At 51.6% G+C, this 14,227-nt stretch overlaps 1 protein-coding gene, 2 non-coding genes and 1 pseudogene across 3 annotated transcripts; 3 read left to right on the plus strand and 1 right to left on the minus strand.

Annotated features, from left to right (window-relative positions):
• The first annotated feature begins 732 nt into the window (after nt 1-732).
• LOC128279140 (retinaldehyde-binding protein 1-like) lies at nt 733-1,781 on the plus strand (annotated as a pseudogene).
• Nucleotides 1,782-3,174: 1,393 nt separating this feature from the next.
• Trnav-uac (transfer RNA valine (anticodon UAC)) lies at nt 3,175-3,247 on the plus strand. Its single transcript has one exon. It is a non-coding gene; the product is annotated as a tRNA-Val (tRNA).
• Nucleotides 3,248-5,245: 1,998 nt separating this feature from the next.
• Trnav-uac (transfer RNA valine (anticodon UAC)) lies at nt 5,246-5,318 on the minus strand. Its single transcript has one exon. It is a non-coding gene; the product is annotated as a tRNA-Val (tRNA).
• A 509-nt stretch (nt 5,319-5,827) lies between these two features.
• LOC128279141 (elastin) lies at nt 5,828-13,897 on the plus strand. Its single transcript, XM_053017860.1, has 10 exons — nt 5,828-5,869; nt 8,033-8,118; nt 8,203-8,303; nt 8,388-8,486; nt 8,557-8,763; nt 9,790-12,263; nt 12,328-12,527; nt 12,603-12,725; nt 12,798-12,865; nt 12,933-13,897. The coding sequence occupies exons 1-10, from the start codon at nt 5,828-5,830 to the stop codon at nt 13,622-13,624; spliced, it is 4,092 nt and encodes a 1,363-aa protein (XP_052873820.1). The 3' UTR covers nt 13,625-13,897.
• The last annotated feature ends 330 nt before the right edge of the window (nt 13,898-14,227 follow it).

The following is a 14,227-nucleotide window of genomic DNA, read 5'->3' on the forward strand; positions in this document are numbered from 1 at the left end:
AAAACAGAAACAGACTAACGTTTCACGTTTCAATGGCGTTGAGTCACCGGCAGCGCCGTCATCAGATGCCCACAGGCTCGTAACAACAGTACTGTCGTTGATTACTTTTTCCTAAGCGGCAACACACTACCTTTCGGGGCATTCAATCTTGCTCTATTGGTTTTTGGCACCGAGTCCTGTTGCAACAACGCGGCGTGGCGCGGCAAGCGCAATCGCACCCGATAGGTCGGAATGTTCGGCTCCACGGGTCTCGGAATAATTTCGCTCCGTTCGACTGCGTTTTAGTGCCCGCCGTCGGGCCGTGTTGTCATCCACTCTCCGTGTTGAATAAGACGAGGTTGACTGTTTTTCCAGTCATTTGCTCCGTTTCACAAGCGCCGCGTTCGCGGGGTAACGCAACAATACTTCCGTTTGAAAGCACTTTCGGTAGTGCTTCTTCTCGAACACGCGCCAACACTTGCAACACTCACCCAACCGGGTACTTGGTGGAGTTTCTAAACACGTCTCACGTACGAGCCGATCCGTGTGCCGTCGATCGAGGCCTCCCTGCTGCGGGCCGGTAATTGTTCTCCTGTAATTGCAACCACAGATCGTGTGAGAAACGCCCCGACACAATTAGCTCATTGATAAGGGCGGCCAGACAACCTTCGAGTCAGTTGCGAACTGACCGTCGTTCTGGCCGGGTCTGTAGCGCGAGTTTCTAATTCTACACTCTGCGACCCCCTGCAAGATATGGAGTACGACGAAGAAGCGAACAAATGCCCGGCAGAGTACGTGCCGTACCGGACGACGCTCGACGAGAATGATCTTCGCCTTGCTAAGGACGAACTGCGCGAAGACGCGACATTCGCCAGCCCTCGATCGCCCAGATGCGCCAGTTCATTGCGAAACACCCCCAGATTGTCCGCTGCCGGACCGATCCCGTGTTTCTGTTGCGGTTTCTGCGCTTCACCAAATTCAATGTGGCCGAAGCGTGTGCGATACTGGAGCGGTTGCTGGCGCTGGTGATGCGATCGCGCGATGCGTACGGCGAGCGGGCGGATCCGCTGCATCCCAGCGTAGTGCGGATGCTAGATCTAGCGGCGATTGTGCCGCTAGGGTACGACGAGCGGAAACGCATGGTGGTGCTGTGTCGCGTCGGTGCACTGGACCCGAAAACGACCACCTCACTGCTGCAAATGAAGCTGGGTGGACTGATTGTCGGCACCTGCCAAGAGTACGAGCGGATCCAGGTGCACGGCCTCGTGATCATTATGGACTTCTCGGGTATGTCGATGGCACATGTTGGCATGTGGAGCATCAGTGACGTAAGGTTGATGGCCGAGTACGTCAACGATCTGATCGCGATGCGCGTCAAGGAGGTGCACATGATACAAGTGCCCAAGTTTGCCTGGCTCCTGCTGGATCTGTACCTTCCGCTGCTGAGTGCCAAAATGAAGGAACGATTTAAGGTAAGCAATCGGGACAACCAAAACTAAAGGACGTCTCTAATCGGCCCCATCATTTCGCAGTTCCATCGCACGATCGATGAGCTCCGCAGCTCACTGGACCCTGCCCTGTTGCCGACGATCTACGGTGGCCGGCAGTCGCTGGAGAAAGCGAACGATAACTTTCGCTCAATGTTCGAACGGCAGCGGAAGTGGTTCAGGATTGAGCAACAGCTACACATGGACCTGTCCGTGCCGGGCCCACCATCGGCCGGCACCGCACGTGGGCACCGGAACGGGTTCCACGACGAAGAAACGATGGTCGGCAGCTTTCGTAAGCTGACCGTTGATTAGGCGGCGGCGGAAAGCCCAACAATCGGACAATCGAGCACCGAGGCGTTCCAGGTTAAGAGCCTGTTTACGGAACGACATTCCGGCGAACGGGTAGTCGTCGGTCGTTTCGAGGGATCTACCTGAACACGCTTCCAGCAGAACGTGTTTTTTTTGTCGTAACGCAGCGACCGTCGTTTAGATAACCCTAAGGACTAGAACAAGTACTTGCACGGTAGCAGACACAACGGTTCACTAGCTTTTCTCAAGGAAACGGAAACATGATGCTCTGCCTGTTTGGGTTAGCCTTTAATTCTAGTTGATAACGACACGCGTCGATCCTAACGATAAGCTTGATACTACGGCGTTTGATTGGGTCTGGGTCGAGCGGAACAATGAGACGCAGATTTGATCTCGATTGTGTGTAGAAACCAATAATCGAAAAGAAATAAAATGCGTCTCGACCGAGCGGCGTGTGGCAAGCATACACAATAGCATGCACAGCATTGCGTGACGACAACACACCTTGTACCGTTAGTCGCAACCACGTAGCTAGCTGGTTGATATATTCCGCAACCCGAGCCTACCAATCCAAGGCCCTCGGTTGAGGCGACCTTCAGATCGCTACAGCGGCGCCTTCGTCAAAAGTCTCTGCGAACCTCCCGATCGCGGCCCCGTTCGGATATCAATCATCGAAGAGAAATGTGTTCAAAAGATATGCTCGGGGCGGTTGCAACGGCCGAGGTGGGGTAACTTGGCGTACCATCCTGCCTCTCGTATGCGTTTCAAGTTTATGAACGTGTAAAAACGGCCACCGTTTTGTCAAAATGAAAAGAAGCCGCTTGGGCAACGGCACGGTCCGGGCGCTCGGCTTGTGGGCCCCACCCAACGAAACTTTGTCTCGGATTAGGAGTTTTCTTGTGGTAAACCCGGACCGTCACTGCGACGCACACACACACACACACACTCTATCGATCAGATGTGGGGCCCGATGTCAACGATTTTCGTGCGTCCGCGTTTCCTCATCTGCCGCTGGCGGTTTTGCTGATGAGGTTTCCATCTGTGATCTGCTGCTTTGATCGGTGATCGGCGAAGGTCAGAAGCTTCTCGAACGGAATTCGTGTATCACCGTGAGTTTTCGAAACATGTGTTCGGAACATATGTTTAAAAATGAGAGTGGTATAGCTGGTGATAGTTTCTATGGGTTGGAATGGAATTACTTTGGAATCACAAGCCTAAATACTTTTATTGAAAGATAACAATTGGAAATGTTCACACTAATCTATAAATTGCACCAAATAGGCGCGAGGGAGGAAACGCTTCATCGCGCTAAAGCGTTGCGCCTCGGAACGCTTCGCTTCGTCATACTCGCGGGAGCTATATTTAAGACCGGTATGCAGTGTTCGGCTCGCACGATGGTTCCATAGTGTAGCGGTTATCACGTCTGCTTTACACGCAGAAGGTCTCCAGTTCGATCCTGGATGGAACCAGCAGAAGCTTCTTTTTATTATTTATCTATTTATTTTCTCGGCTTGAACAACGAACATTTAGCACCAATCTGTTTTTATCTAATAGGTTTCGTACGACCTTTGATGAACCGCCGATTTGAGTCGATGAAAAGCAATAAGATCTGAATCTTGAAGATGGGCGATTAAAAGGCCAATTGAACGGTGACAAATGCGATGCACGCACCACGCTGCCCGTAATCCAATACGTAACCGAGGAGTGATTGGGCGAAGTGATTAGACGCAGCGTCATACGCGTCCCACGTTCGTCACGTGCGGAACATGATTCTATGCTAATGAGCCGCCCGAGGCACACACAACGAGAGCCAGCATAAAAAGCGCAACAACCCAAAAGGCCTTCCTATTTGAGGCGACAGGAAAATGAGAGTTGCATTTTCTTATTTTAACCTACACAGAAAAACGGGTGGCCCACTGGAAAAGCGAAGAAAACCGACGACGGTGAAGGTGACGACATGGTTATCAGATCAGTCTGTCATGTTACTTGACACCCAGCTCCCGGTCCCAGCTGGCGGTTATGATTGATGGTTGACGTATTGTGTTTGCCTAATTGTTCGCTTTTCCCAATCGTTTCATACGTTTGTACAATTTGCCAGATTAAGTTTAGATAAGAGGGCTGATTTTTGTTTCCCGCTGATGGTGCGTAGGAAGTAATTTACGATCGACCACTCAAGTTCCGATAGCACACCATTATGCTTGCAACTTGAAGGTCTTAACATCTGAGCGAATCGAGAGAAGATTGACACACTGTTTCCGTAGCATCTACTGGAACCAACAGACACTATTTCGCAACCTTCCTAATGCGATTCGTTCTAGTTAATCGTCCAGGCAATCGAAGGGCTCAACAAGTCAACAAGTATGACGAAAGCGCGCTTCGCAAACAGCCAGCAATGGATATAGACGTTGGGTTTTTGCGCTCATTGCTCCACTCTCCGCTTCTGAAAGTCGCCATTAACCGACCAATTGTATTAGAACATTAATTGAAAGTGATAAACTGGCACTCAAAGTTGAGCGGGGAAAAAAAACTCCCAACATACTTTAAAAGCTTGCGATTGTGACACTACCGTTGGGGAGGAAAACTCTTTCCAGATGGTACGGCCGCTTCTGGCGAGTTCTGGTTCGGGTCCATTCTGTCACTTAATATCGCGAGCGATTAATCGCATCATGATCGGGCCCTCCTTAAGAGGCTCGGTGCCCTTAATGCAATTAATTCATCACGCACTTCTTTCGCAGCGCGCCCAATCGCTCCGTACGACCCGGCACTTAATTTGATCGTATCTTCATTTCAACACCCGAACGCGATTCGATCGTAAACCCTGATGGGGAAGACCCCGTTTTAGTACTCCGATCACTCTCGAATATGGAGATGAAAAATGATCCACACTAGAACGGAGTTGGTTCGCGCGCGCAACCCGTATTGCCCGTCCCCGGGAGGTCGAATCCGGGGAAGAAAAGCATAAAAACTTTCAATTGAACCGCGTCAAGAGGGCCCCACGAGAGAACGAAGGGCCTGCCCAAGTTTTTGTGCGTTGGGATTGATGCGGAGGTTTGTTCTCAATTAGTACTGAGATCGATTGAAACGTTTAACTGCCTGACTCTGGCTGCTGCTGCTGCTGCTGCTGGACTCTTGACAAATGACATACTCATTCCACCCTAAGAAGGGCATGGTGTGTTTCATAGTTTGACACTAATTGCAAGATTCAATCAGCCGCCAGCTTTGTGCTCCTAACTAGCGTAGGGAGGCTCTCTTTGTGGGCGTAGAAACCGAAAAGTCAGAACTATTTCAGTTTGCCACTTTCATTATTGTTTTTCTGCTCCAAAGCATCAAAAACTATACAAGCCTCTTTAGATTCCGCATTCGCCTTTGATGAACTGAGTAGGCAGCACAGGTTACTGATGCAAAAAAAATTTAAGATGAAAACCAGATATACGGCATGCCACAAAAAGTAGCAAAAAATTTTGCGCTGGTTCCATCCAGGATCGAACTGGAGACCTTCTGCGTGTAAAGCAGACGTGATAACCGCTACACTATGGAACCGTCTGTCAGAGCGAGGGTTTAAAGGCTTATTTGATATCAAACACAGTTTCTAATAACCGGTAAATTTGTACATCGTTTTTCGAAATTGAGTTTCAGTTAGATTTTCACATAGACAGTGACTTTTTCTTCAAAACAGTTGGCCGAGAATCTGTCGGAAAAACTCCAAAAACATTCATGAGCGCTCGTAATGGAGAGAAGGCACTGGAAAGACAACGCGGTGTGCCCGCTGCGATAGAGGGTCCTCCGGAATCAAAAACCCGAAATCTGTGTCGGAAGCAGAAAGGTCAATGTCGCATGGGCACCACCAAATCCCAGCACTCTCGCTCTCGCATCGCTGCACTCTCTGGCCTGATTAATGTGCCGTCTTTCGTTGATATTTTAAGTTCTGTAGCTCGTCCCGTTTGTGGTTCTACTTTCCGTATCCCCCCTTACACCGACCAATTGGTGCCGACGGACACGATGAGCTAATAAAACGCGCGAAATGATAACGCGCCATGCCCAGGCTCACCATGACGACGACGTGCGTTATCAGTGAAGCCGCCGGTGGTACGGTACGGATCTGGACCACCGGGTTAAGCGCAGGAGGATTACGTCCGCAGGATTGGTCAGTATTACGCGAAGAACCCGGAATGGACGCGCGTGTCAATACTTCTCCCAAAAGCCTGGTTTCTGGTTTCGGTTCTCCTTCTTTAAATAGTTTTCCAAGAAGCTTGCGCTATTTTTCTTCTGGTTTCCAAATGAAAATCGCTCGACCAATGCCGCGCTGTTGCAAAACGTTTCTTTTGGCCGACATGTTGGGTTTTTTCGGGATCATACCGAAAACGGCGTGCTGAGTAATAATAGTTGCCACATGTTGTTGGAAAGGGTTTCAGACGTTGATGCTGTAGAGAGCCGTTATTTTTCCGGTGGCTACTAAACTCTGTCTGGGCCGTAGCTGACTAAGGTTCAAATGGTCCCACGATATTTGATGGGTGCAATACTCCCTTCGAATGCCGTGGCGTTCATGCGATCGCGTTAAGCGAAGCCAGATGTAAGTGCGTCCGCACGCGTTTGCGCGTTCGAATATATTGGCTTTATTGATTTTTATTTGAAAATGATTAGAACACGTTCCGAGCGAGCCATGCAGGCAGACCGTTGCCGATTGATGGTTTCACTTTCGGTCTCGTACCTCGACTTGGACTTCGACGGCCAACAATAACATGTCGCTGGGAGAAATGACAAACGGTATGTAAACGGTGTGCGAACGAGACGGTGGGAGTTACTTGTCGGTCGGTGCGAACGAGATTGGACGAGTGCGTCGAATGAGAGATCAAGAGAGGATCGTCGACTGCCGGGCAGACTTATGTGTGGACCTCTGCAGAATCGATCGACTGAGTTGAGAACGAACTGTGCCGTTTCAGAACGGTTCTCCATCACTTGCCGTCGGACTGTTCTCCGGGACGGTTGCCTCTTGGTCCCGTGAAGTCTTGCGAGCCGCAAGAAGTCTTCTCTGATCAGAGCCACAGAATCCGGAAGGACGCAGGCAGACGCGGGGGGGTGCCTGCCAATCATCCAGTGGGTCATCGCCGCGCGTGTCAAGTGTGCCACTTGCGTTTTTGAACCTATATTCGCAGTTTCCACAAGATTCCGTCTTGTCGGGCGTTGAGTGAAGTTTTGTTTGAAGTGGCTAATCGCCTGGACCGGGGGCACCGGAAGCCCCATTTCTAATCGTCCAACGATCGCTTGAAACGATGTGTGTTTTTTCACAAAGTGTGTTAAAGTGACAAGTTAACCGCCAGTGCGTACGCGATTCAAAGTGGCAACACGTTGCTGCGGCGCTGGGAGAAGAAATCCCTCCTGCTCCAGTAAAACAGAGCCAAAGGTTGCCATTCCACGGAACGTGACCGAAACCTCCAGTTAATGTGCACCGAGTGATTACTTTCTCGGTTTACACTTTCAGCCTGTGAATGGTGGAGTAGTGTTACGTAATCGGAGCCAATGACTGCAAAAGTGTACCTATTTTGCGGTGAAATTGTGTTAAACGTGAATTTTGCATCCGTCGCCCGGTTCGAGTGTTTTCTAGCTCAAGAAGTTAACTAAAGAAACATTTTACCCTCCACCTACAGAAGGTGGAGACCGATAGGCGGGCAAAATGGATCAACTAGCACGTTGGGCAATATTAGTGGTTGCCTTGTGCCTTACTGTGCAGGCGGCAGTCCTTGATTCCGTAAGTGAGAAAATTAAAAGGATCTTCTGTAGTAAGTCGCAGTGTGAGGCTAATATTGCGTTTTTGCCAATGTCTCTTACAAGTGGTTACCACATACGCCTAACAAGCGGGAGGCCCACGGTTCGATCCCGGGAACAGAAGAAACTTTTTTGTGAACATTCCGTTACCAATTGCGTTACAAACGAGATATTTTTACAATCCTTTTGCATTTTAAGGGATATTTTTCTTAGTTTATTTCGGTTTAAGGCGGACTCTATAAACCCACCTAAATTGCTTTATTGTATCTCGCACTAGAATTATATCACCAAACACACTAAAAGCAACGATGATAACAGCCGATTGAACACATACTTATAATAGAAACATTTTTTTTAAATATTAAAGTTTATCCGCCATAAAATAAATTTACTCGAATTTGGACCGTCCACTGTGAGGGTCTCGACAGAGAGACCAGACACCCTTTCAATATATGACTAATGCGGTTATATTTTGGTTGCATTCCGTGTAGAAAAATGGCCCCGGAGTTGATGAGTCAGCTGACCTAAAGATTAGTCCTCTGGTTCGAGACAAACGGAACGGAAACCTGCGAGGATCGTACGTATTGGTTTTGGTGTCCTTCGTTGGTGTTTAGTGCGCACCTTAACTCGTAACTTTGCCTCCACCATTTACCTGCCACAGGTTCAGGGGGCAGACTCAGTCTCAGTACCTTCATTTCGGTAACAGTCAAGATGGTAAAGCGGAGGCTGAAGCCACCCAACACAGCTCTAGGGCGACGGTTGGTAAGTCGAAGTGCTGTTTGCGTGTAGCTGTCTAATCTAGAATTGAGTTTTCCCTCGCCGTGGCATGAATCTGTCCGGTTGCAGCAGGCTCCAATGGCATGGGACAGGCTCAGAGTCAATCCCTCGGGGCGGATTGTACAACATGTTACGGTTCGGTCGATGGAGGTGGCAGCTACATTTACGGTACGTGTAGGAATGGTGAATGAAATTAGAGACTCAAAGTTATCCGTGTACCTGTGTTGATTGTTTATAGATACCAGACCCGATCCGTTGAAAGCTTCGGACGAACAAAGACCGGGAGATAAGTTACGATTACCAGAAGCATACGATCCGGGATCCAATGGACGGCCCGCATCTGATGTCTATGGGCGACCTGGCGAACCGGGAACAGGAAACACCGATGCGTATGGACGACCCATCGGCGGTCCTGGAACTGGTGGACCAGGCTTCGATGTTCATAGTAGACCAATGGGCGGTCCTGGCACCGAGACTGGTGGTTTCGATGCTCAAGGACGCCCCGTTCACGGAGGTTCTGGTTTCGATGCGCTTGGAAGACCAACGGGCGGAGGCCCAGGAACAGGGGTGGACGCTTACGGGAGGCCTATTGGAGGGCCCGGAATGGGAGTTGTTGATGCGCAAGGCAGACCTGTACATGGAGATACCGGTGCAGGAGTAGATGCTTATGGTAGACCAATTTCTGGAGGTAACGGCGCCCGACGGCCTGGTGGTGATGTCCATGGCAGGCCAGTGGGTGGCCCCGGAACAGGATTACCAGGTGTAGATGCACAGGGAAGACCTATCGGCGCACAAACACCAGGAAGTCCGGGTCGTAACGCACACGGAAGACCAAGTGGTGGATCAGCAGCAGAAGGTCATCCAGGTGCCGATGTTAACGGGCAGCCTACAGGAGGCACCGATGCTCACGGCAGAACTATTGGAGGACCAGGACGGGGAGGACCAAGTGTGGATGCATACGGAAGACCCTTAGGAGGGCCAGGAGTCGGGGGAGGTGGCGTTGACGCTCATGGTAGATCAAATGGTGGTCCAGGAGCTGGTGCGAGTGGTATAGATGCCCATGGAAGACCTGGAGGTAGTCCTGTAACGGGAGGACCAGGGACAAGGGGACCTGGAACAGTTGCTCAAGCCGTTGATTCCCTTGGCAGACCCATCGGAGGACCAGGATCGGGAAGACCGGGAGGACAAGGCAGAACTTCTGGAGGAGACGGGTCTGCCTTGGACCAATATGGTCCTGGTTTAGGAGAATCCGGCGTTTCGGGAAGGCCTGTTACGGGTGGAGGAGGTTTGGATAAATACGGAAGGCCAGCTGGCGGAACGGGAGTCCCTAGTACTGATGTACATGGCAGGCATATAGGAATGCCTGATTTTGATGCCCAAGGCCGACCGATCCATGGGCCAGGATATGATGCCCAGAGGAGGCCGATTGGTGGAACAAGATTTGATGAGCATGGCCGACCAATTGGAGAAGAACATGGACCACAGCAACATCTCATAGGGCCACCACTTCCAGGAAGCAGTCAAACAGTTTACCAAGGTCCACACACTGTTACATTGCCGGGCCACGACCACACCGTGGTTAATCCTACCGGCGGGCTGACGGTTCTAGTCGGTACAGGGCACTCCAAGCAGACCGTGATTGGATCCGATAGTAGGCTCGACGGTCATGGACCAGTAAAAATTATTCCTGGACCACCAGACAGTCATGGACCGCCAAAACAGACAGTATATGCTCACCCCGGAGGGGTCACAGTTCTCGTTGGGACGGGAGGAGCACAACAAACTGTTCATCATCTTCCTGTTCACGGCGGTTATGGCGGACCACAGTCAGTTCTTCACCCAGGACAACAGTTGGGAGTAGGACCTGGAAGAGATACGGTACCAGGCAGAGGTCAACTTGCCAGTAGTACCGGCGAGGGTACTTTGCACCATCCTGGAGGGCCTGGCGTGGGATCACATCATGTGGCTGGTGGTGTAGGTAGTGAACATCCAGGGAGCGCCGTACGTCCTGGACTGGGACCTGGTAGTGGAGCCGGAGTTCCTGGTAGCGGACAGTATCCTGGTGGAGCAGGTGTTCCTGGTAGTGGACAGTATCCTGGTGGAGCTGGAGTTCCTGGTAGTGGACAGTTCCCAGGTGGAGCAGGAGTTCCTGGTAGTGGACAGTATCCTGGTGGAGCCGGAGGTCCTGGTAGTGGACAGTATCCTGGTGGAGCAGGAGTTCCTGGAAGCGGACAGTATCCTGGTGGAGCCGGAGGTCCTGGTAGTGAACAGTTCCCAGGTGGAGCCGGAGGTCCTGGTAGTGGACAGTATCCTGGTGGAGCAGGTGTTCCTGGTAGTGGACAGTATCCTGGTGGAGCAGGAGTTCCTGGAAGCGGACAGTATCCTGGTGGAGCCGGAGTTCCTGGTAGTGGACAGTTCCCAGGTGGAGCCGGAGCTCCTGGCAGTGGACAGTATCCTGGTGGAGCAGGAGTTCCTGGTAGTGGACAGTATCCTGGTGGAGCTGGTTATCCTGGCGGGTCTGGTACTGGTACTGGTCAATACCCTGGCCAATATCCTGGAGGTACAGGCCCGGGCGTTGGACAGTATCCAACAGGAACTGGAACAGGAGCTGGCCAAGTATTTTATCCGGGAGGAGGTGGAGCTGCCCAGTTCCCCAGTGGCTCCGGAGTAGGTGGCCACTATCCTGGAGGTGCTGGAGTGGGACAAGGCCAATACCAAACAGGACCTGGAGGAGGAGCAGGAATGTATCCTGTCGGTGGTCAACAACCAACAGGAGTTGGTGGTGCCCAATATCCGAGCGGTACAGGGGCTGGTCAGTATCCTGGAGGAGCAGGGCCTGGACACTATCCAACAGGCAATGGAGTGGGAACAGGACAGTTTCCCGGTGGAACAGGTCCGGCCACAGGAGGATATCCTTCAGGGGCTGGAGCAGGATACTATCCTACAGGGACAGGAGCTGGACAGCACGGAATGGGACAACAAGGAAGTGGACAATATCCTAGTGCGGGCGGTGCGGGCGTTGCGGGCGGTGCAGGAACAGGCCATTATCCCTCTGGTACAGGCGCAGGGCAGTACCCAAGCCCCACCGGGACAGGAGCAGGACAACATCCTTGGACTGGCGCTGGAGCAGGCCAATATCCTGGAGGAGGCGCAGAAACGGGAACAGGAGTCGGACAGTATCCTGGAGGACAGGGTGTTGGCACTGGACAGTACCCAAGTGGAACGGGAGGTGCAGTAGGAGGTCAATATCCTGGAACAGGCGTTGGAGCAGGACAGCATGTTGGGGGACAGTATCCTGGAGGAAGCGTTTCAGGTACCGGCCACTATTTGGGTGTTGGCGGTGGAGCAGGAAGTCAATATCCGGGTGGTGGAACATCGCAATATCCAGGAGGCACTGGAACGGGACAGCACCCTATTGCGAGTGGACAGTATCCCGGATATTATCCTAGCGGTACCGGCCAACATCCGGGTGGGGTAGGAGCGTATCCCGGCGGATCGTCAACCGTTGGTGCAGGTGGTGCCGGCGGCACATCGTTAGAACAGCAACCAGGTACAGGTGGCGCCGGTGCCGGTGGTGGTGATCTTGCTCCACAGCCAATCCAGTTGCCCGAAGAAGAGGACGATGCTTTCTCGCAGGCTGAGTCATCTGTGAAGAACGGTGAGGTCGTGGCCTCGGCTCAAGGACGCAAAAACGGTGGAACGGCACAGACGCAAGTGTCGGGTACGTACACGGGAACGGGATCGTTCAGTGCAAGCGCCCAGACAAGTGACAACGACCGCGCAGCACAAGCCCAGGTATCGGGCGGTAAAGAGGGTGCCACGAGTTCAGCCCAAGGCACCGGTGGTGTTGGTAAGTCACAGTCATTGGTACAGGTTGATTCCAAGACCGGGGGCACTTCAGCAACGTCCCAGAGTGGCGGCTTGGGTCACGAAAGTCAGTCGGAGGTTAGTAGCGGCTTGGTTCTGTGTTAAGACGACTTTTTATAAACCTATTGACGATGTATTACAGGTAGTGGCCAACGAGAAAGGAGGATTGGCCGACGCTCAATCGAGTGGTCCCGGTCAAACATCGTCACAAGCACAAATTGGTTTCCGACCTCAGAGTGAGGTAGCCGAACAGCAAAGTATATTCAATGGCGGAGGACAAGCGTCGGCCCAATCCGGCGCTCATTCCGGCCAGAGTCAGTCGCAGATCAGTGGCAATTTCAAGTGAGCAAAACTTTCTTATTGTTCACCCGTCACTTCGAATCAGTTTTATTGCGATTTTCCTTCCCGATTTCTCAGGTTTGGCATAGCGTACCACGGGGCTGCGCAGGCCGCCTCAGGCACCAAGGAACAAGTCCACAGCTACCGCGAGAAGAGCAAAAATCTATTCCACTCGATCGGGCTGTTTGGCAAATCGACGGGGTATGATCACTTTTGCGACCTTTTAGTCCGCATGATCGGCCCAGATTGAACATCGGTTATTCATTCTTTCAGAACAACAATTCGCAAGGAGTCGGTGGACAGTAACGGAATGCGTACCAGGACTTCGCAGCAAAGCTCGGGTAAGTGTAGCAGGTTTTGGAGCTCGGATGATTGGCTGATTCGCAATCTAATCCAACCGTCGTGCAGTGAGCTTTATCAGCACGACGCCCTCGACGGTGGTGGAGGAAGATTACGACGACCCCGACGAGGAGGATGGAGAATACGACGATGAGTACGAGACAACGCAGCTCAGCAGGCGATCGGGCAAAACGTCCACCGACGAGGAGGTCACCAAGCCCACAACGATCGCGGAACCCACTACCGTGACCGTACGCACGGCCGGCAATGGTAGATTGTTCACACAAGCTGGACCAACACAGAGACAATCGGCGTTCGTTCCGCACGGTGACAACTTCCGGCTGGTTCAGACACAGAACGGGCGATCGACAGTTCACTCGGTTACGACGGAACGCACTGGAGGCAACTCGCAGCAAAGCGTGCTGAATGTGGCCAGCACAACTCCACGGTACAGTACGCGCTTCTTGGCGACCAAACAGGACACACCGACCGATGGCGTTGAGGAGACACCGGCCGAAACGGTCCCGTTGGACCCACGGAAGACCGGCCAGCCGGACAGCTACATTTCCGTGACAAAACAGGTGACCGGAATAGACGAGAACAGCAAAGTGCCGGCAATACCGGGGAAGAACTACGAGTCGACGTACTACACGAAATCATCCACTTGCGGCTACTTCACCTTCTCCTGCAACATCGTGTACGGTGAGAATGGACGTAGTAAAATCTGCCGGCCAAAGCCACCGGCAAACGGGAAGTGTTGAACCGCAAACGGTTCTTGGCGGCAAAACTACCTTTCGTAGCAGATAAGATGTAGGCATCACCAAAAGCAATGGTTTGAAGCGATGTTAACACTGCCAACTGAAACTAAAACGATTGCCATAACAATTCGAAGGAGAACTGGATCTCCTTCAGAGGGCGATCCGTGACAGGATAAATATTTAAGAACGATACACAGGCAAGTGCCGCGTTTGATCACACTTATTAACATAAAATGATTTTGCAGTAAATAATTCTAACGATCGAACGTGTGACGGTAGCGAAAATTACAACTTCACCACACTACAAAACTATTCACACTTTAGCGAAAATAAATTGTGTTACAGGATGGAAAAGCAGCACGTGTTTTAATCCCTACACAACCCGTTTCTTGATCTTCTCCATCTGCCCGACTCATGCCCAAACTTCTCTCAACTCCCAGCGCATAAGGAAGTGTAGAATAATTCCAACAATCTGTGTCAATATCTACCAAGTTTGATTGGATTTTTTGTAGGAACTTGCATCACAAATACGGAAACACTGGATTTAAATTTACCATTCCGGGGCCGAGAACGTTGAACCTTGAAAACTATTCCGCGAAAATATGG

The sequence above is a fragment of the Anopheles cruzii genome, chromosome 2 (genome assembly GCF_943734635.1).
Source record: "Anopheles cruzii chromosome 2, idAnoCruzAS_RS32_06, whole genome shotgun sequence".
Taxonomy (NCBI): domain Eukaryota; kingdom Metazoa; phylum Arthropoda; class Insecta; order Diptera; family Culicidae; genus Anopheles; species Anopheles cruzii.

Coding starts and splice junctions, on each gene's coding strand:
- LOC128279141 (XM_053017860.1), top strand. CDS start 5,828: ATGACGACGACGTGCGTTATCAGTGAAGCCGCCGGTGGTACG. Junction 8,764..9,789: donor ACCAGGCTTCGATGTTCATA/GTAGACCAATGG, acceptor CAATTGGAGAAG/AACATGGACCACAGCAACAT. Junction 12,726..12,797: donor CTGTTTGGCAAATCGACGGG/GTATGATCACTT, acceptor TCATTCTTTCAG/AACAACAATTCGCAAGGAGT.